At 37.9% G+C, this 23,788-nt stretch overlaps 2 protein-coding genes across 3 annotated transcripts in view; both read left to right on the top strand.

Moving 5' to 3' along the window:
* The window catches only part of LOC121525010 (rab GTPase-activating protein 1), a 127,509-nt gene that overhangs the window by 46,331 nt on the left and 57,390 nt on the right, over positions 1-23,788 (top strand). The window lies entirely within an intron of this gene.
* On the top strand, positions 18,395-22,072 carry LOC121525011 (probable G-protein coupled receptor 21). Its single transcript, XM_041810696.1, has one exon. It carries the CDS (start codon positions 19,227-19,229, stop codon positions 20,448-20,450), a length of 1,224 nt encoding a protein of 407 aa, XP_041666630.1. The 5' UTR covers positions 18,395-19,226; the 3' UTR covers positions 20,451-22,072.

Genomic DNA, 23,788 nt, shown 5'->3' with positions numbered 1-23,788 from the left:
TTTCTCATAGTGCCTGATGCTATTGGCAATGTTTATGATCGTTATTTCTCCTTGTAAATAAACCTCGTCCACATGCAGATTGCAACAGAACTGCTACAACCTTTAAAAACGTAGGAGTGTTGACAAAAGATCACACAGGCATAGAGACAACACACTGTAAACCCGAATGAGTTGAGTTTACTTGAAAAATACTAGGAAACCGGTTACCTTAAAAAACTAAGTAATGAAAGATAAAAACTTATGTTCATTTAACTCCACATCTTAAGTAGTTCCAATTATTATTGAAGATGATTCTACTGAATATCTTTAATTAAAAAAGAGTTCATGCCTATTTGACACAACTTAAAATATTAAGTGAAGGTAATAATTTTGCAAAATAATAGAACTAGGCATTTTCAGTTAAGTCGATTTAATTCTGAGTCAATTTCACTTAAAGTCCTTTGTACAACTTATGATTTCATCAAATTATTCTACTAAATGTTTTTCCCTTTGAGTGATTAAATAAGATAAACAACACAAAAGCCAAAATATAAATCAGAGCCATAGCCATGCGTAATCTTTATAGTGTTCATGTTCATTGCAAAGTTGTTATTATGTATGTTTAGTCCATTAGTTGATGTTTTAAGTGAGAAGTGTTTTTTGAAGTGTGACACCAGGAGTGAGGGGGTCAATGTTGCAGACCACCCTGTCTGTATGACTGTATCTGTGGTTGAGAATAAATAATAGCTGATCATGCTTCCTGTGTAAGAGCTTGTCAATGTCATTCAATTTGTCTGCCATTCCTTATCCCTGCTTACCACAATATGAAACTAGTGAAGCACTCAGATAACACAGACTTCCACCGTTAACCCTTTCACTCAACAGTGAAGAGTCCTTTAACAACACTGCTGGATCCAGACAGTGATCCGGATCAGCCAATTACTCCCTCCCTAGTGGGGAGGAGACCCAGTGAGACAAAGTATTAGCTTCGCCACATGTGGAAGTCATGATGGAAGTGTTGGCTGCTGGTGCCAACAGATGCACTGACAGTCTCACCCATGGTTTTTTGAAAATTTTGAAATAGCCCCTCCCCTGTAAGAACTAAACATATTAAGTTATCTCAGCTTAACATGATCATTGCATTGCATCTTTCAGCTGAATAGTACAAACAACTAATCTGATTTAGTAATGTCAAAGTTTTTTGTAAAAACACGGAAGAATAAGTCATGATTACTAAAAAGTTTAAGTAGAAACAAAATCCGGGTTTACAGTGCAAAGTGGGCTTAAAGCAGTGAAAATAGATTACAAGTGGCAAAAAAGGGGGGAAATTGGTTGACAATTAAAGCAAACTGTAATTGTGATAAGCAGATTAATGTGACTTGCAATGGATAATTTGTGAAGTCAAAGTTTCCCTTTTTTTTAGTTTTCGGGAGAAATAATACTTGAAATTAAGACATAAGAGAGCCACAAATCATCACAAAAGAGCCACATGTGGCTCCAGAACCACATGTTGAATATCACTGATCTATACCTTTCGTATGTCATCGGGTAAATCGAAAGGATTGCATCTATCGCTAAATATTCTTTCTCTCCCAAGCGCTCTTCTCTTCTTCCATGCACCAACCAGGATCTTCTAAGAATGGGCAGGCCATTTTCCAAGAGAACTGATTGGTCAGGAGGTGGTGCTTTTATATATGTGTATATATGTATATATATATATATATTACAGGATTATTATAGACAGGCAGTTGTGAGAGGAAACCAAACCCAGCCATTTATATATATATATATATATATATATATATATATATATATATATAATTTATACCATGATTCTTTCTTCAAAGCTGGGGGAAACACTGTAGTGAGTGTGCATCCTGTACAGATCATCAGATTTCTGTGTTTTCACACAACAGTGGACCACAAAGACAGGACTGGGTTGGATTATTTCACATTTAGTGGGTCACTAGATACTCAAACTTCCCAAAATTAAATGAAAATAATAATACAGGTTAGGCGTTAAGGTAACTTGGCTGTTTTAGAGGAACAATATCCACCACCCCCCCAAGCTGGCTTCTACTTCAATCTAGCTGGGCATTACATGCACTGGAGGAAAATACTGTAAACCAGCTATCCCTGTCATATTGACTGAAGCTACACTGAACCATATTAGTAGCTAGCTCTAATAGCTACAGTAATGTTAGGACTTACATTGTGTTTTTCTTCATGTAAACGATAATAAATATGAATAATTCTAAGTTTAATACAAACCTGATTATTGCATCCCTGGTCTTGAGACATCACGGAAAAGATGCCAGCTCCATTCAGCTCTTCTTCTTCTTGTAATTTCTGCAGTCCCGCTCAGTTGAGAACTATCTGTGCTTGTTTACTCTTCCTCATGAAAGTGGATGATGTAAACAGTGTGCAATGCTGCAGTGAAATTGAATTGTATAACTGAATTTGAATTGAATGAACTAAAATAGATTTTTTTTTATTTAAGGAATATATTGAGTTGAATGCTCAAGTGAATAAAATACAATTTTAAAGCAAACAAATTCAATTTCAAAGCAAATGAATTCAGTTTTGAAGCAAATAAATTCAGTTTCAGAATGTTTAATTCAGTTTCACAACATTAAATTCAAATTCAAATCATGCTATTCAAATTCAGTATCATTTTTCAAATTCAGTTCAGAGTATAAAACATGCAAGCATGTGGGCAGATTTACATGAGGGAGATAGGATCATTTAAGAAAGTTAATTAGTGCAATGTACATTAATGATGAGGTGAGGCATTTTACCAAAGTGAGCTTTCTTGCATAGCATTTTAGTTACAGTGAATAGATTAACCTTTTTTAAATAGATTATTTAATTAAATAGATAATAAATAGATTTTTTAATATAAAAACATAAAAACAATTCCTACATAAATTATGATATAAAGGTAACATGAAATAAAGGGTGTGACACACACAATAATCCAGTGAAAGTTTAGTTAAAATCATACAAGACCAGTTTTTCTGATTTATTACAATTCTAATTGTAATATATTCTTTATATATTTGTTTATTTAAAATAAAAAGTTGTCAGTGTATTACGGTAGACATAATATTGAACATTCATTAAATACAGGGCAAAAGATTTTTGATATTCTTAAAAGTTTTTAAGGATAAAAATTGGTGTCATCCAAAATCTGTATCAGGAGGTCAGACCAGGAAACAGTTGAAAAGTAGAATTGGCCAATCGAATTGGAATAAATGCATCTCAGGTTCAAGTACCCTAAGAGCACCAACTGTTTAAAGAGAAAAAACATTTTCATAGCTTTAGATTCTTAATTTTTCTCACGATGTGCACTAGATATATGTCATTAACTTAAAAATGTAAAGGTTTTTCTCCTAGAAAGTTCAAAGTGCACCTGATCACAATGACATCACCTCTGCCTCGATATAAGCCAGGAAACACTTAACACTTTTTTTTAAAGGCATACATTTGTGACCCACTGCAGTTGGCTCCACAACCCACCTTGGTTTCCCAGTTTTACCAGTTGTGAACCACCAGTCTAGATTTATTGTTTTTACGAAAAAATCTAAAACATTTCAGTCCAGTTGTAGTCAATAAAAGTCCTAAATAATTGCACCTGTTAAAATTATGACTCATAAATCTTTGTCTTTTCTTGCCTGAGTATTTATTAATTTTCTTGATCTGAAACACATAAATTTGATATGTTTTGGTTCTTGCTATAAAAAAATAATAGTTTTTATCATCCATGGCAAGTATTCTTGTCAAGCTTAATCTTTTTTGGAAAGTGCCTCTCAGGGGGCACTGATGGCTCTGTGTCATAAGTTCCTCTCTCGTGGTTTAAACTTGTGATGCTAACCACAGCTGGCCTGTAGGTCATACCAGCTGATCAGTTTGGGATTGTGTAAGTGAACGATTTTTATAGGTTTCTGGAGAAGAAAACTTCATGTGTTCATGATACTGTTAAAAATGACAAATCTCAGGGTGCAGATGGCTGAGCAGTTAGGTCACACTCCAGGGACATGGGCAGCCTAAGTTTGTTTCAGATCTGTGGCTCCTTTCCTCCATGTCAATCCCCACTTGTCCTTCTCTCTAATAAAGGCATTAAAAGGTTAAAAATGATTCTGAATAAAAAGAACAATCCTTCTTTTTTTTTTTTCAAAAATGTTTTCTACCAAGGCTGTCAAATTATTAGTACTCTGATACTTTTTGATACAACATGTTTGAAAATGTTACCGTTAATACTATGTTAACCCTTTACATACTGAGCCGGCGCTGTGTTTTATATGTCCGGAGTATTATTACCGTAACTCTGTCAAAGTTTGTCCGATCAGAAAAATTCAAACGGTGTTGAAAAGCTGAGAATTGTTGGCATGCGCACATATATGGTTTATTACAGTACTTGCAACCATATGACATGGGCATTCATAGCAAAACACCATAGTAGAACACCAGAAATATCTCAAGACCGCTACACAGATCCTCAACACTGTAACTCCTCAAAAGTTTGCTCAATCAAAAAACTTCCAATGCTTACAGAGAGCTGAGAATCGGTGATCTCCGGCAATATATGAAGTGTGGTATATATATTACGGTAAAGTTGAACAGCGCCACAAAAACGGCAGCTTTGGCAGAAGATGAGTGAGAAGGGAGAGTGAAGGAAGAGAGTAAAAGGAGAGCGAGCGAGAGTGGTGTTTTGTTTTCAAAAAATAGCGTTAGATGGTGGCATTTGTGCGTGTCTGTCATGTGCAATAACAATATGTTACTTGAGAATGTTGAGAATAAATTTTTCCACCTTTACTTGCACTAATTGTCGCCTGTGTATGTAGTTATCTTTTGCACTATGTTTTGCACACCTGGAGTCCTAGACTCAAAAAATGACTGGTGATTGTTCTAAACATGTATAGGTTAACATTTCAAATGTCAAATCAAAAATGAGCAATAACAAAATTTCTTCTCATAAAAGCCATGAAAAACAAATCCATTTTGTGTTTTTCTTCTTTAAACTGCTGACAATTCCATATAATGTGCAATAATCATTAACCAGATGTTGAAAAGTCAAGTTCAAGTACTCCTGGGGAAAGGGACCAAAGCTCTCAGACTTAGGGCATTTCCTGACTATTGTACAGCCATAATAACAAAATATGTCCAAATCGCCATTTTTAGACTCAGTAGGTAAAGGGTTAATAATTGATAGTGTCAATAAAAATAATAACTTTATTTGAATAGCACATTTAAAAACAGAGGTTCAGAGTGCTTTGACAGTTAGCAGAATTACAGCCAAGACAAAGCATCATAACACGAGCATAAACACAATAAAAAATATAAAACCCGAACAGCAGGAGAACCAATGAAGAACTCATTCAGCATTGTAACTCCAACATCATAACAACCTAGCAGAACATTATAAAACCTGAGAACATATCAACTTAATAGGACATCATGAAAACCCAGATAAATAAAATCCAGAATAAGAATAAAGACCAAATAAAAAAACCCCAGAATAATCTGGATGAATCCAGACAACACAGGAACCCTGAGATGTGCGGGCATTTAAAGTATTAGGAAGTGACAGAATAGAATACACTTAAAACAAACAAAATAGTGTGTCATCTTTTAACAATTCATTATCAGTTGGAGTTTTTGATACTCCCAGTTTTAGATTTTGGTTTTCTCTAACTAGTGGGACAAAGAGTTATTGAAATTAGAGTATGGTCTGAGATGAGGAAACTATGAGTTGCAGTGTCTGTGGCATTTTCCAGTGACGAGTTTAACTAAAGGAGATTGTTGATCTGGGATTAGAGATTATGAGTCTTTGACTACCAGAATGTATATTCTCTATATTTGCATTAAATATCAATAACAGACTGTCTTTAGAAGTTCCTTTATGGTTTAAAAGAGAGATTTATCAGCTGGTAAGTGTGGACTTGAGCACTTCCCAGGCGCTTGCTAAATTAAAATCATAACCCAATAATAATAGTTGTCAAAATATTCCTTTGAGGCCAAGAAACAGGGCTGTGCAAGATTTTGAGCAAATAAATGGAGAGAACAGTATTTGTCCTGCCCAGTGATGCTTTAATTTTAAAGATTCTTCTTTGGAAAGACATGTTTATTTTAACAATACCATGTCCATAGCAGGATTTTGGATTCCATTTGTATTTGAAATGAATTAAGTTTATTTGAAACAGAATTAAGTTTATTTGATAAAATAAGAAAAAATGCATTTGCTTTTTTTCCTTTTAAGTGAAAAAAGTGCACATGCCCTAAAGAAGGATGGGGAAAACTCACAAGATCCGCAAAATATGACAAATACAATCAAAACAACCTCCACCTCAAATAATAACCAGACCAACCAGAACATTATAAGTTGTAGATACATCAGTTGAGGGTAAAAGAAGTGCAAAGATAAATATGTGTCAGAATTAAAGATCAAACATCTAAAAGCTATATTTAGGAGGGCCAAAGTAAACTTTGTGTTTTCCAGTAATTTTCTGAAATAGAAGTCCCCCTAATAAATCATTTGCGGCATTCATATATAATTATATTATTTAGAAGTGATCGAGTTCAGAGATGTTGATAAAATCAGCCCTAACATAGACTTAAAAAAGAAAAGTGATTTTTTCCACATCAGGGTTTGATTGGCAGCTTTCACCTCAGTACAACCGTACTGCACTAACTTGGCAAATGGACTTGAACCTTTGAATGTAAGGATTCATGTTTTGTGAGGTGAGTTGTGTTTTAAGCTTCAGTTTTGCCCAGACTTGGACCAGATATCTATAACTGTTCATTTCTGCTGATTTTAAGTGTATTATTTTTCCCATTAGCTCTATGATAGCTTGTTCTCTTTTTTTATATGTCTGCTTGTGTGCCTCCTCTCAGCAAACCTCCATCTGTATGGATGTACAGCTAGCTTTTCATTACAGTGTAGGTCTGTCTGTGTGGCCATGCGTGTAAAGATCAGAGAAGACTTGCTATCCCTGCTGTAGATGGTTAGCCCCCTGGTGCGCTGAGAACAGTGTGTTAGTCTATGTCATTTATTCTTTTTCTTTTCTGGGCTGCAGCTCTGTCCACTGTTCTTATGTAAAGGCAACATCCCCGGGCAGCTAGCTGGGTCCCAGGTGGTGACAAGATGTTGGTGTTGCCCTTTCCTCCCCCCATGCGCAGCTCTCCCACTCTCACTTTTTTCACCTTCCTGGAGTGTATTTCCCTCTTTTTGTCTTTTTCTCCAGCTGCCTTTTTCTGTATTTTGTGTTACATTTCTGGCATGAAGTGAAGATAAATTTGGATACTTTGGTAAAAAAAAAGGATAACTCTGTTTTTCTGTTAAGATAAATGGCATGAATGGAATCCCGGGTTTTACTCAGACAACAATAACAGAGGATCACAGTGCCCCTGTATTGATAGTCACTGGACAGAAACCTGGACAGGAATTTATTGCAGAAGCACTAAAGCATTCCAAGTTTGTACAACGGCCAACGAACACACAGAGAGGAGTGTGTAGAACACGTGCAGACATATCTGCCTCTTACTGAGGATTTTCGTTTTTTATTTAGTCTCATTGGAGCAAAACTGGGCAAGGCAGCCGAGAAAAGTTTATAGATGATAAATGTCTTATTTAACACAACACTGAGTGAGTCATTTTAAAAGTTTCTTCATCAAGACTTAGACACAAAGAGTCCTGTAAAAAGAAAAGCTCTAAAATACAGTTGTAAATTCATTTATGAAAGAAAAGCATATTGCATAATGGTGCTTTTGTTTTAACCAGGAGTGAATTTTCATTCACGTAGTCAGTGTTGGTGGTTCTAATTAAGGCTTTTTTCCCTACTTTACTAACTCTTTCTTTCCCTTTTCCATCTCTTGTTTAAATATTTGTACATACCATACTAATGTGCCAGCTCCTCGTTTGTTAAGCGTGCTTTGTAAGTCGGCCTGTGTTTGTTTGTGTCTCTTTGTGCCGCAATGCACTATACGCACACCATGTCCTAGCTGGTGCCCTCTTTTGTACCCGAACCCCTGCAGTACTGGGTGTTCGTCCACACATGTGAATGCAGGCCATTGATTGAAGTGGAAGCAGGGATGTAGGTCTCAGACATTCGACCTATTCCTTTGCTATGGAACTCTAATGAATTCCCCAGTACCAGAATCCCTGCTGCCAAGTACTTGAAGTACCCATCCGATGTTGAATGCAGTCTCATTAACACTCCACCAGTAACCAATTAAGTCATTAGGCCATTGTAGCCATGGCCCACATTTTGCACTAGATGCTTATATCGTAGTGAGAAGACGCAGTGTGGTAAATAAATAATTGGTTTCTTGAGGAGAGTGGTTCTGTGTGTGCTGATTCGAATCAGGAGGATGTTATTTAGCGACAGTGTGACATGTTGGTGGGCTGTGATTTATTTTTTCACTGTAGGGCAGGAACTTTTGACAATTTAATAGCACAAAACACACATCATAATCCACCTCTTATGTACCAGTAAATGTGACTGAAGGCAATTTATTTTGGAAGCACTTTTGGTTTTATTTGTTGACATTTTCTCCACATTCTGACAGAAATCAATAAGTGAAAGCTCTGGAGCAAAAAATGGGGAAAAAAACAGTGTTTGTGGCTTTCACAGGGAACTCTATGAAATGGTTGTATGGCCTAGCTGCTTGTTTTTGCACCTACAGAGAACAGCATGTTGTAAAATGTTCTTCCTGTTTTACTCTCATGTTGCCCCATTAGTCTTTTACTGTTGCTTAACCCTTAAAGGAGTTGACAGTCTATTAACGTCATTATTTTTTAATTTTAAGATCTTAAACACAATATGTAGAATTCTTGTGATGAGATGTCTGTATTCATTTAATTTTTTATTTAATTTATTATTTCCATATATATAAAATTATTATATTTATTCATACATTACGTGTTTTGTCATAATGGTTGTTATCTGAACATTTTTATCTGCCATGTTTTTATCTTTTAATCTCATACTTTGATCTTGGAGGGTCCTCTCATAAAGGATGTTTGTGTATTTGTGAGTGTGTGTAGTGATCATTTGAGTGACACTTAAGTGGTTGCAGCAGTAAATGAAGTAGCAGAGTGGGTGATGATTGACTGATTCTCTTGTATAACTTGTGTTTAGTTCATAATTATTATCACGTTATTGTGGGTGTGACAGGTAGTGATTTGAAATTATGTAATAATTTTTCATTTTTTTCTTCATTATGTTAAAAGAAAATTCTTAGGAAAGTGATCAAAGGCCTGGCGCAGGTTACTATTAAAACATCTGGCTGTGCACGTTCACTGTTAGTCTTTACCAGGGATGGGGAATGTTAATTTTATTGATGATGACTGCTTATCCATCTGAGTCATGGAAAGACAAAATGACAATACATTTTAACAGGCGTTTTCTGCTGGGTGGAACTTGAGTTAAAGTTGAGAAAGGAAGAATACGTAACAATTTCAAATATCACTATGGGCTTCATATTTCTGTATTCCAAGGAAATATCACACAGAAAACATAAAGACATTGTAAAGGAATCCTGTCCTGATACATTTCAGAGTAATGATTGGCATCTTGAAATTATAAAATGAAACATTTTAGGTGTATATAAACGTTTGTTTAAACTCTCTCAGTCAAACAGTCTCATCATATGGTCTTATGTATGCATGTATTTAACCCTGTTAAATTAGTTGATTCTCAGCTTTTACAACGTCATTAATACTCTGGTGAATGTGTGAAAAAATCTGTTTATAGGCATGTAAACTATGGATCCTGTTACAGAGCGCTTGTGAGCTTAAGTAAATAGAATCACAGTAACAGACCGACGTTTGACTGTAATCCTCTTGAGTTTCAGCCCACAGACACAGAGCTCTTCTTTAACTCTCCCTTGTCAATTAAGGATAAAAAACCATGTAGTAAATCATGAATTAATAATTATTTGATGCTCAAAATGCAACAGTGTTTAATGGCTTTGCTACTGCTGTATCCCAACCTACTGCCAGTCAAGCATGGAACTTGAGTTCCAAATGGGGGCGCGGCCAAAAGGGAGAGCAGAAAGTGACGTTGCACTGGTTCTATCCATTGTAAGAAATCCCGTCTCCTCATGATTTTGATAAGCAAATCATATGTCTGATTGCAATTTATACAGACTTGACCGTGAACATATAATATAAACCATCTGTCTTCTTCACTCCTCTTACTGGTTGATAAAATTGTCATGTAGTACCTGAAGCCAGTGTTATGATGGCATACTATTGCTGCACAATGAATCAAGGCATAGTTGCAATCATGATTTTAGGCTGTGCAATTACATAACAGTGAAAAAAGGCTGCAGTTGTTTTGTATTAAAGCAACAGTTAAAAGGTTTACAAAACTGCTTGCTGAATGGCCTTTAAGTTTGCAATTGCACAATTAAACAAAAAGTTATTTATGTAAGTTAATTTGAAAGCAGTATTGTAAAAACTTCAAGTTTTTAATCTTTCGTGTTACTTAATGTTTGTACGTTTTGAATTGAGGAAAACATACCTCAAAACTTCTGTGTTTTCTTTGATTACAATGTACATAGGCACTACTATTTATGTATTATATCCCAGTCAAAATCACAAATCACAATATTGCCTATTATAAAAGCAATCACACATTTTTTACCAACATCATACAGCACTATTGCATGCTACTCCCAGCACAGAGTCTTTTTTTTCCAAACCGACATGTGAAGGCACCACATTTTGGTTTAATTTGATGGTACAGTGCTGATTCACAATTTAGCTTATCTTCCCCCTGCAAGAACGGATTTAGGCCTCTGTTTTTTCTCCAGTGATTAGAAAAATGACATTATATTACAGAGCCTGTGAGACTTGAAAGCAGTATCAGTAAGCTAAAATGTTTTTGACTACCAAGTTTTGGCTAAACAGAACTAGTATTTTACATAGCCAGATTTCAATCGTCATCCTTAGTCTTTGTAAGGGGAGGAAATAGTTAAAATATTGGCAACAACAAACACTGAATGACCAGTTTCTTAATCTATATTATTAGCAGATTTGCTTCAATGCTGTCATTGAACTCTTGAGATTCTAGCTAGCTGGTATGGTTGAAAGTGGTTTAAGATTTCCCTCTCTCATTTACCTCCTCAAAGCAGCCAAAATGAGAAACTTGCCTCCTGTGGTGTGTATACGAGGACACACACATGGCTATCTCCAAAGACCTGCTGAGCCAGAGTCCCGTGGAGACTAAAAACAGCACTCATAACTATCTGTCCACTTACCTGCCTCTGTCTGACCTGCATAATGACCTGTTGGCCTCTTTCTATCCATCTGTCTTCAGAATCATTTATATCTGTGCATGCTTGTCTCTCTGACTTATCCTTAGTCCTGTTTGTGCTCCTGTCAGCTCGTTTGTCTTCCTACCTCTTCCTGTCTGCCTGATCATTTGTGTTTTGTCACACTTGTCTGCTTGCTTCTTTCTCGCTTCTCTTACGCTGTCTTGTCGGAGCAACGTGTTTGCCTTATTCCGTTTTCCTTGTGATTCAAGCCTGCCTGTCTCTAGGTACCAAAAGTTTGTGTGTGCAACACTGTTCTGACTTCTGCTGGGCAGAAATGGAAAGACTTCCCTTTGAAGCTGGTGTCCCACATTAAACAATGCACAGTGGCTGCCAGAAGATTCAGACAGTCAGATGAAAGAATTCCAAGTTATCTTTGGAGTTCAATATAAAGTGGCTACACTTCTTCCCAGAAGCTGGCCTTATCTTCGTACAGTGATGTTTTTGTGTTGACTACATAACAACTTTAACCACCCTGGCCTGAAGTAAGAATGACTCTATGTCCTCGCTCTAGGCACATCTTACCGAGATAAAAATCAGGAATTCTCAGACATAAATGACATTGTTTTTTGCAGATCGGTTCTTTGAAAGTCTTTTCATTTCCAATCCTTGCAGGCATTTCTTTTATTATGAAAAAGCTCAAATGGGACATCAGCCCAGCAGTTCTTTTTGTGTTTTTGTTATATCACACTGACACAAAGGTTGGCACAGTGCGGCTGTTTATTTTTATATTTATATGAACACAATCATCAGGATTATGAGCCACCAGCTGGGCGGTGGTGAATATTGTGTTTTAGTAATAAACAGATGGGAGTCAGCCAGAATGGCAGCTTAGAGTCTTAACTTTAAATTGTAATGAACTCAGACCATGTGTCATTTTTGGATCTGTGGATTTTCTGATAAAATCTAAAACAAGATAAACAAGAAATTAATTGCATCCCACTTTGACATGTTCTTTGACATGCCACTTCAGTGTGTGAATTATTTATATATATATAAATAAATATATATTTTTATATATATATATATATATATATATATATATATATATATATATATATAATATATATATGCTGTAACAGCATCTATGGCCACATTGATCCTGTAAAATCTGTATCAATGCATACATCAGCAAGGTGCATGTACATAGATTTTTTGATACAGGGCTACAGCTAATACTGTTGTTCACATTACAATGGACACTGCCCATTACAGTTTGACTTTAGGACTTTAAGACCACAGTGATGGCGATCACATGACAAATGAGGCTGACGTCATTAAAAAAAGTTCCAACATCCCTTTTATAGCATCTTCCAAAACAGTTAGTACTGCTGCTGGATACGGACACTGGCTCTTAATAAAATTATTTTAAAAAATGCACCCATTGTACAGCAGATTTTTTTAATGACAGTAATAAAAGGGATCCTCTGGCTAATTTCAAATACCCTAAAAATCATATTTCCAGTTTACTAACCAATTTTAATGAAAACCCTTGAAGAACTTACCACCCAAAATTACTGAGATATCAATTTGGGCTTCATTACTAATATCAGGGGGTCTCTTTGTTTGCTTTATTTACAAATGATTAGATGTCCCCTGTGGGGTTGTCATGACACCAGAATTTAATTTCATCTGTTTTTAATTGACTCTCATGAAATCAAACACATCATAAAATTAGCCACACAAGCATCTTAGGAGTTGGGCATGAAGAGAAAAATTGCATAATAGGTATTTTAAGGCAATATTAACAGAAACATCAATAATAATTGTGAACTCTCAAGAAAAATAAAACTTCATCTAAGTGGTGTGTGTGTGTGTGTGGAAAATGCCAGAAAATGCTGGCACTGGGAAGGCTATTAAAGTTATCCAGGAAGGGTTACCATGTCTGATGGTGGTATGCAATAGAACCCTTGGTGCGGTATCCTAGCTCCTCCAGTTTTAATGTGCCATGACATCTCTAACCCACCAGGCATGTGAGTCCGCAGGCAAGATGGAAAGCAAATGTTAGGGAGTATGATTGGGATTTTGGAAGGGATATCCCTTCTGTAGCCATGCCGAACAAAGCCATTATAAGAATAGGTGGTATGTTGCAGGAATACATGCGTGAAAACGGTCCTGATACAGATGTTTTGGAGACTTTATTTTTTGTTCCATTTACAGGAAACAGAAGGGGGTATCATACCAGTCAGAATGTTTGACAGCATATAAGGTTAGTCTTTTGAAGACATAGAAAATAAAGTAAGATGATCAATTGAGATGAGTTAAAATAGGTTCTTTAAGTCTATATTTCTTAAGAGTCTCATATTAAGTGCGAAGATCTCCTCATGAAAATAAATCACAGTATTCCAAAGAAAATTTTTTGGGAACAAAGACTTCACATTGAGTTACAATTTAAAACCCAGTTTTTCCATTACACCCCCCCCCCCGGGGTTCTTCCAGATTGTACATTTCCTGTCATGTATAATCCTGTCTGTCAAAACAACAAGGAATTCATTGTTTAAAAGCAACTGGTACCTTAGTCATGTAAAACCTTGTACAACCAATCCTGTCCCTAAGAGCTAAGGTCTGTTAACAGATAACAGAGTATAACACTGTTAACCAGACAAACTATGATTTTACAACAGAATATCAACAGAATGATCCTCTTTATCTCATTTAATTTAATCACTGGTTGCCCCTTCCCCTTAAAATCAGTTATTTTTCACAGGAGTGTAGGGGCATGGTGTTGCGTGTCAGCTACAGTAAGCGTGACCTTCAGGTGTTGACAACCTGCAAGGAGGCACAAGTTAGACAGCTAGCAGGACAAAGTTGTGCTCAGCTGTGCAACCAGGTGACAGTACATCACGCTCTTCCTCTTTCCTCACCCTCGCAGCTCCTCTCTTCTTCCTGCCGTTTTGTTCCCCGCTACATCGTATTTTTTCTTCCTCTCCTCCGCCTCTTCCTCCTCTCATCTTTGATGAGCTCTGTGCTTCCTTTGACTCCCTTCCTCGTGCTTTTTCCTCCCATTCCTCTTCTTCTCCCAACCCCTTTTCAGTCGTCGTACTGTCGTCTATTTTTAGCTCCTCGTGTGGTGGGCAGAGGAGGTGCGTGAAAGCATGGGAGTGTGTCTGGATTGCGGGGGAGAAAGGTGCAGGCTGGTGTGCGTGTGTGGGTAATGTTTGGGTCTCCATCACGCTACACCAAATTGCCCTGCACGAGACACGCTGCAGTCTTCAGAAAGTCATTAGGATGCAGCACGTAATCTGACAGTGATTACTACCCACTGAAAATTCTAATTTTAGTGCAGGATTCTGAGTAATTAAATGCAATCATCACATCATGCAATCTAAAAATAACTTGGCTGGCAATAACTCGAGCTTGGATTCAGAGGGATCATTAGGGAAGAAAGAGACTTAGAGGGCTAATCAGTTTAAAGAAATGGAAAAGATGGAGTTCAATAGTTTTGTAATGAGTCCTATAGAACCTTGAAATAAAAAGCTTGCTCTTTATGTTTCTACAAGGGGAGCTAAAGAATATTTGTTGAGGTCATGCTACCTGGGTATAATTGACTGTGTGAGAGCAACTCTGAAGCTGAGAGGAGACCTAGCATCTTCTGATGCATGCAGAATACAGAGCAGGTGCATAACTGTTTGAGGCTGGTGAGCCTCGTAGACTAAAGATGCACTAAAACAATTGTGCGTGGCTTATTACCTGTTAAGAAGCAAACACTCATGCATGGATTTAATACCTGTCAGGATGCAAACATTCTGCCAAAGAAAAGTATACAAACAAACCTTTAAAAACATCTCAGTGTTACTTGTCCTGTGCCTACATTATTTAACAACCTTTATTTTATTATAACAACAAAATAGTATTTCCACTAAGTGCTGTGGATTTGGCAGCACAGTCGTCTCCTCTCTCCTTTTTGCTTTTTCAGACAATCATGCTGAAAGTTGCCAAGTTCAACAGAAAGCAACAAACCACATTTATATCTGAAAAAACCCTGGAGGAAACTTGGCCATTTGTGTAATTACACATTACATAAGAACCATTGTAATGCCAGCTTTGCATTGTAAAAAGAACTAGTGCACTGTGTGTTAACATGTGTGTAGAGCTGGATGGGATGTTATCTATAAACATATTTTTGTTATGAGAAAGGTGACCTCATTACAACTTTTTTATTGTTATTTTTCCACACAATACTCCAGGAGATGCTGGCAAATGTTAGAAAATGCCTTAACTGTGCAGTTCATCACCAAGTAATAGTAATATTAATGAAAATAGTAACTCCATTTATTTTTATATAGCACCTTTAAAGACATTTGTTTACAAAGTGCTTTAACAGAATGTCATAATTAAACTATTGGAGAATTTAAAGCTCATGTAAAGCACTAAATAACCTGGCACGCTAGACTGTTTTATATATCCTATGCATTTATCTGGGAAACCTCCCATACCAAGTGTATGGGAAAGGCAGGACTTTTGAAAAAATCTTGGGAGGTTATCTGACGAATTTTCTGTCTATCACATTCATCACTGACCAATTAGAGCAATAGGACAAAATGTGGACGCAGGCATGTGCAGCTCTGGTTGTAGCATGAGCTCACAGGCAGTGTATTGTTTGGGTGTTTTCTGATACCAGTGCTAAATTGATTATTTTGGAATGGTGCCGGTGCCTAAATGGTGCCTGAATTGATATTTTTGAGATAAAAAATTGTGTTGAAAGTCAGCAGGAGAATAAAAGCTGTCTGGGTATCATAAATGATTCACAGAAATATCTTTAAAGGTTGCCAGTGCGTTAAGAAAAGGAAACTACCATGATAAAGCATAAATAACACAAATTCAGTAATGTATTTCTTGCCATTCATTTGGGGTGGCGGGGTATTTACATAAAGTTTTAATGTCTGTGTTGTAATCCAGTCCGGTAGGTATTGGATGTGTTGGTACCAGTACCATGTCAGTACCTGATTTCTATACTTGAATACGCTATTCAAGTTTATGAACAGTGAGCTTGTTAGTGGATAAAAGTCATGCTGAGGCCAGTAAGGAGAAGTGCAAAAACATGTCTGCCAAGAAAAGCTTCAAGTGTGGCTCTTTGCCCCTCTTTCAGTAAAGAAATGCTGTCCAAATCTGATCAAATCTGTTGCTGCTTGCCCACTCCGCCAGCAGCTGTTATGAATACCGGCTTCCAAATATGAAAAACCCCTCCTGAGGCTATTGCGAACTTAGGCCAAAGCAGAAGTATCCATACCCCCTAGAAAAAAGCTTTCAATGTGATTCTTTGCCCTTTTTTTGAATAAAGAATTGAGATCCTGTTCAGATAAAACTGCCACAATACTATAGCTTCATCCGAGCCAGTCGCTACACCAGCAGCAGCCATTGCTACATGCTACCAGTACAACTAATCCCTGCCGGTACTTACCTCCTTTGATGCTGATTGTTCTGGTCCGTTGTTAGACTTGGCTCAGTTGTTTCAGATTGGAGCTTTGCAAGATGGATCTTCCTGATGACTGACAAGGAATCTGGCCAATCCATTGGCTTTACAAGATTAGCAAAGTACCTTTGGTTACATATCTTTTGGAGGGTTATTATATCTCCACACGATACTCTAGCAGATGGGAACAAGTTTTAGTGTTAATGCCTTAACCATAAAGTTCTTCATCACCAAAGAATATCATAATCAAACGAGTGAAGGAATTTAAAGCTCCTGTGAAGTAATTTTGGTTTTGCTTTGCTTGTCCTGTACATGCAAAAAATACCTGGGGGATTCTGGGGGAAAATAAGCATGCTTTCTTTCCAAAGCCTAGTCTTTGTGACTTTTTTTGTTGTTGGAAAAAGGTAAAACAGGCTGTTCTTGGATGTTATGCAGATACAGTTACATGACACCTACCCTGCGGCAGGGATTTTAGGCATTAAAAGATGTGGAAAAAAAGAAGTTTATGTTGTCACGGATTGTCTTGTTTGATTTTGAATGTCATAAAGCGGCATCACTTTTAATATTGTGCTTCAAAACCATAAAGAAACTCCTCGCAGTACCTTTAACATTCCTCCCAATAGTTGTATTTTCACTAAAGACATTCTTTTATATTTCCAACCAGTGTATCTCAGAGTTAATGCAGCTGTTGGAAAATCATATTTTTAGCAGCCTTTCAATTTCATTTCTATTCTGAACTTCCACCATTGAAAAGCGCCTTTCAAACTCTCCTTCACTTGCAGCTTGCTTCTTGAAGGCAGACCCAGTAGATAATTGCATAATTACTTGCTGTGTTAGTGAATCAGCTGCTAATTACATGCAGCTATGAGCGCAAATTGAATTATTTGTGCTGTGCTTTCATGTGTTCAAATCCGTCTCTCAGTCTCTCACGCTTTTCATGCTGCGGCAGTTTATTATTAGCAGATACAAATGTAAAAAAGTGGTAAAAAATGATTTAATGCTTGCAGTTTTATTTGGCATAAAAGAGATTCATGACATGAGGAAACAGAGTTTGGAAAATGACATCAGGAGATCTGCTGCTTTCTCTATTTCATTTTTAGTTGTAGCAGATTTTAAAACCACACACAAGAGCAGATTTTATTTTTTGCCTGATATAGCAGTATCACTTTTAAGATGCACAGGGCTATAGAAAGAGCTGTTGTCCTGTGCTCTATGTCCTTGGTTTGCTATTTGAATAATTATGGTATTTATTTTAAGCCTTTTCCTTGGCAAGCAGGTTTTGTTCCACTGCAATCAACCCTACAGATTTTCTGTAATATAGACCAAATAATTGAGATTCTTATGGATCATAATATTGAATCTAGTGGGGATAATGTTTCTTGAGAGGTTTTAGATCAGTTAAAAATCCAGATCAAAATGAATAAGAGCTGGGTTAACACTCCCTGTTTCTAATTTTAACATTGTAAAACTAAATGTTTTAATATTCTTATGGTGATTTTGAGAAACATTGCATAAAAAAAAGAAAAAAACAGGGAGGGATGTGAGGGTGGGCGAATGAGGCAGCCTCGTGCCCTTGCAGTTAATCATTGGTTGGAGCCACAGGAAAGGGGAGGGGCCTCCATGCCACTGTTTCTGTAGTGCGAGAGGCAGAGGGAGCTGGAGAGAGAGAGTGAGAGAGTGGCAGAGAGACAGCAAAGGAGGATAAAAGAACACAGGGGGGTTCTCCCAGCATTGGTATGCCTGCCTACCTCATTTCCACTCCAGACATAGCTGCTGCTCCTCTGGATAGAAACAACAGCTGAGGTGTGTTTGTATATGAGCGTGGACGTGTTTTAAATACTAGTGACCCTGCGCATTGCTTACATCCTCTCAGCTCGTGGAAGCCTGCTGAGAAACAGGAAAGTGAAGAGGACAAGGAAGAAAGAAGAAACAGCTGGAGGACGGAATAAAAGGAAGAAAATATTCTCCTTCGTTTATGTCTGCGGCATGTTACATTATCACGTCTTTTCACTGGAATCTGCATCTGTGACTCTGTGGACTTGAGACAGATAAAAGCGGACCTCATCTCTGCTCTCTGCAGCTGCAGCAGATGTTGGAGACATCTCAGACTTTATAGGGAGCGGAGGTATTTCAAGCATAGATTGGACTGGAATTCCTTTAAACAAAGTCACACTTCTTGTTTTGTGCCTTCATTTGGGGAGTTAAGGAAAGAAGAAAAGGGATACAGACATTTCTGGTTTTTATATTTTCATCTGTTTTACTCTGTTGTTTTCGTACATTTGTGTAAAACCACATCTGCCTGCATTCAGGACAAAGCAAGGTTTCTTTTTTCGCTGTACGCTCCATCCCTCCTGCATCCGAGATGGCAGAAGACAGCAATCTCAGCGTGGATTCGCAGCATGACACGTCGAGTTTGAACTGAAACTGTACAGCTACCTTAAGAACCAGCCAGCCACCCATCAAAACACTGGTTCACCCTCCCCCTAAAGGGCCCCGCTGACAGGTATTCCTGCCCATGATCATGAATTCCTCCCTGGATCCACTGAACCAAAGCTCTGCTGACCCTTCAAACTTATCTGCTCCCTTCTGCCTCCTTGAGATAGGCTATTCGCAAGCTTTCTCCACCTGCCTCCTTGAAGTCTCCATCATCCTCCTGCTCACTGTTCTGATTATTTCTGGTAACCTAGTTGTGATTTTTGTGTTCCACTGTGCCCCTTTGCTCAGCCAGCACACCACGAGCGCTTTCATCCAGACTATGGCGTACGCTGATCTGCTGGTGGGGGTCAGCTGCCTATTCCCATCACTGTCCCTCCTCCATCACCTCCAGGGCCTCAACCCTAGACTCACCTGCCAGGTGTTTGGGTACATGGTATCTGTTTTGAAGTCTGTTTCAATGGCGTCATTGGCATGCGTGAGCGTGGACCGCTACATCGCCATCACACGCCCTTTGACCTATGCTTCCCTGGTGACGCCGTGTCGGGTACGCTTCTGCATCGCTCTGATATGGCTCTATTCTTCTCTGGTGTTTCTCCCATCCTTCCTTGGCTGGGGGAAACCTGGTTATCATGGCGATGTTGTGGAGTGGTGCGCAGTAGAGTGGAGGACACAGCCAGCTTTCACGACCTTTATAGTTGCACTGCTCTACGCCCCCGCTGCTCTCACCGTCTGCTTCACCTACGCAAACATCTTCAAGATCTGCCGGCAGCACACCCGGGAGATCAGTGAGCGCCACGCTCGCTACCGACCCCAACAGCTGCAGGGCCCGGGATCTGTAATCAAGGACAACAATATAAAAGAGCAAGGGCAGCTACCACACTTATCCCAAATGCACAAATCCCAACAGCACTATCAGCAGCCCACATCAACCTACCCAGACAAACGATACGCCATGGTACTCTTTCGTATCACAAGTGTGTTTTACATCCTCTGGTTGCCCTACATCCTTTACTTCTTATTAGAGAGTGCTAGGATCTACCACCACCCCGCAGCCTCGTTTCTAACCACATGGTTGGCCATTAGCAACAGCTTCTGTAACTGTCTCATCTATAGCCTCTCTAACTCTGCCTTCAGAAAGGGCCTCAAACGCCTCTGCTCCTTCTGTTTACAGCGCAGTGGCACCAACTTCGGGGTCAAGAACACCAAAAAAGCTTTCGTCGGCTCCGTCGAGAAAAGATGCTTTGGGCCAGGGTATGGATACGGTCATGGCCAAATAGGAATCGGCACAACGTGTCATGTGTGAGGAGCACACGAGGAGGGAACCTGGTTTGAACTTTAAACGATGCCTAATTTGATTGCTGTAAAACGTCTCCTCTTTTTAGCTTAAATGGGCTTTAAAGAGATGGGCGGAGGCGTTGATCTTCCACTGCTGTTTCTGTCGCATTTAGAGGTTTTCACAGGCGTCCTCTTTGCACAGCTGGCAAAGACGATGGAAGGGGAAAGCACTTTTGGAGGAAAAGGTTCAAAAAGAAATGCAAGGTGTTTGAAAATAGCAAAGGAAAGGCAGCATTCTGTACTTTGTGTAGACAGGGGTGATATATCGAAAATGGTGAAAGTTGGCCAGAGGAGTGAACTATTTTGAGGTTGAATATTTTATCTTTAACTGATTTTGCCAAAACTACAACAGAAGATGTATGTGAAGTATTTAAAACATTGTGACTTTTGTTTGACCTGATTATCAGCACTCTCTCAAGTGAAAGCAAAAAAGGAAGAAATGAATGCAAACAGAAGACTCACCTGCTGGTTAGAAAGCACTGAGATGAGGATATTCTGCTCTTATCAGCTCAGTAAACCGATGCTTTGTGTATCCAATGTTTCTGTCCTCCCTGACTGAGAATCCAAAAGGAGTGATAAGAAAGGATATATGCTTGATTGCAGAATGAACTGTTCATGATTTTTCATAAACAAGACATCTTTACCGTGGACTTTTAGATTTTAAATTATTTATTGATGTTGTGTGAAACAAAATTTCGTCAACCAAGTCATCGTTTCACATATTGATACTGATTTTTATAATATATATGATCTGCTACTCGGCTTTGCTGTACGACTGTTAATCTAAAACATTCTCATCACATTCATTGTTAAAAAAATCATATTGCACTTTTGTCATTGTGGTTATGTGAGTCTTTCATTATTGTGAACGAGACAAAGCAGGACCAAGAAAGGATGTATTTTCGCACTTATTGTTAGGGTTAGGGTTTTGATTTTGGTACATCTTTGGGCTAATTTTTGTAGACTTTTGAAGGAAGGCAAAAAAGATCAGCATTTAGATGAATGACCCTTTGGACTGTGATGGTCGTCTCTTTGGGAATCAGCCGAGAGGGATATTGTCAAAGTGGTAAAATCACATTTGCATATTGATACAAATCTCAGTGTGGAGACTCGCACATGTGCACACAGACACATGGCAACACAGGAGGATGTCATGTAAACGAAACAGACAAAAAGCCCATTCACTCTGCCAGCAGGCTGACCATGAAGAGTGGTCTGACCCCTCACCTCCATGTGTGTTTGTGTATGCATGTGTTGAAGTCTGTTTCCACCATCTTGTTGCCATGTGAAGTTCTGTGGCTTGTTTTTGCTCTCATCTTTCACAGTCGACCAAGACCAATTACATGCTCAATCAAATCTTAATGTACATATCGTATTGTAAACTCAAATAATAAAATAAGCTCTAATTCGGACCATGGAAGCTTGTACCACATTTTATTAGGGTTCAGATAATCTAGCTTTATACACTTTATCTTATCTACCAAAGAAAATTCAACAAATAATCCAGTTTTTTTTCCTACTAAAATTGAAGATTTAGTAAACTACTAGTAGGTTTCACACAATGTTTGTGGTTTCACTGCACAGTGTTGGCTCAGTGATGCCTTATGTGCATGATTATGACTGTTTCTCAGTATATGTTGCCTTGTTAAATCAACAAAAAAGGACTGTTGGGAATTTAATTTTCCTGTAAATTTCAGAGAGGGCTCCCCTTTAGGCATATGACTGTTGTTTGAAGGAACGGCGCAGACTGGAAAATGTATTTGTGTAGTTGCCAGCCTCGTTTCCACAATGTACAGTTCTTAAATGTGACTGTTAGTCAGCTGCTACTTTTGCAATCTTCATTTGTAAGTTGAGGAAACTAGAAAAAATAGCAAAAAATGACTCAAAACTGTTACTTTTTGCATGCATTGTTGTGTGCATAAGGTTGTATGAGTGTAAGGATTTGACCATTGGCTGATTGGACTGTTTACAGTGTTCTCATTGGGTGCTAACAGAGTTATCACCATTCATTGCTTTATTAGCAGCACTTCACTTCCCTTCATTAATACTGTATTTTGTGAGTATGCGTGTATGATGTACACTGGTAGTAGTTAGATTTAAATGCTGTCTTTGAATATTTTGTCTGTCATCTGTGAAGCATTGCCATCTTTCCTATTTATACCTTATTTTGGCGTGTACAGGACTGGCGTTCACAGGAGTGGTGTGTACAGAAATGGCGTATTGAATGTCTGAATGTCAAACAGAACTTTATTTTTGTAAATCACTCTTGTCTTTTCACTTGTGAAGTGATAAATGTTGCAGAATCTGCAGAGGGTTGAAAGCATGCTTAAAACTGAGAGCTGTGTCTTAATGAGGATTTATTGTATTTCACTTGGACAGTTTGCCACTTCTATTTCCCACAGTAGTAAAAGGTACAATTTCTCAGACATGTTTTTGGGTAAAGGGCAAAGTGTCTTGGGAAATTATTTTGCCAAAACGTGATCGCTTTAGTGTTCACACACAAACACACACATTCCATTTTTCCTATGGGAAAACAATCGGCTCTCGTGATCTCAGGGGAACAACACTCTGGAGGTGGGTGTGTGGTGGTGCAGTGCCATGTTGGGTAGAATTAGAAAAGAAAAAGAGGGAATATAGGCTCTTTAGTTGCTTAAGAATGCCACTTATAGAGTAAAATGCAGAAAATTTAGAGGAGAATGCATGGTGGGGTAGAATTAATTGAGAGGTTGTACAATAAAATAACTTTAATACTTTATATTAAAAGTGTTTTTTTTTAAGAAAAAAATGTAAGTTTGCCGAACAAAATGGGCAGAAATTAAGGACACACAACATTAAACACATGACATCAGTAATGTCAGATAAAAGCCTAAAAAGGTAATCAGTATCAGCAGATATAAAAATTTCTGTCTCAGTGTACAATCAATATTTGGCTGTAACTATCAGCCAAAATTTTGATGTTCAATATCATCCTTATGTAAACGAATAATGTAAACAAATAAGTTTGTTGAGATTTAGCCTGGACTGACAGACCTACATCAGCTCAACTCTTTTTTTTTTCATCCTCATTCTTAAAAATTTTGTTCTATGTTTGTTTCTTTGTTCATCCTAAAACATTGTTTTAAGGACTGAAGTTTTGGGTCTGAGGGACTTTATCAGTATTGATATGGGTATTAGCCAAAAATTAATTTATAAATATCCTAGATCCCCAATCAGGATAATTTCTCCCTTTTTAAATGTTAAAAATAGCAGGAAAACTCCTTAGTTGCACTGGTTGTTCACAAACGGACAATTCATTCATATCATTTA

Source organism: Cheilinus undulatus, linkage group 17 (assembly GCF_018320785.1).
Source record: "Cheilinus undulatus linkage group 17, ASM1832078v1, whole genome shotgun sequence".
Classification (NCBI taxonomy): domain Eukaryota; kingdom Metazoa; phylum Chordata; class Actinopteri; order Labriformes; family Labridae; genus Cheilinus; species Cheilinus undulatus.
Note: the sequence above shows the minus strand (reverse complement) of the source record. Positions and strands in the feature narration are given on the sequence as shown.

What these genes read in the sequence shown, in the direction of transcription:
- LOC121525011 (XM_041810696.1), top strand. Translation starts at nt 19,227, where the DNA reads ATGATCATGAATTCCTCCCTGGATCCACTGAACCAAAGCTCTGCTGAC.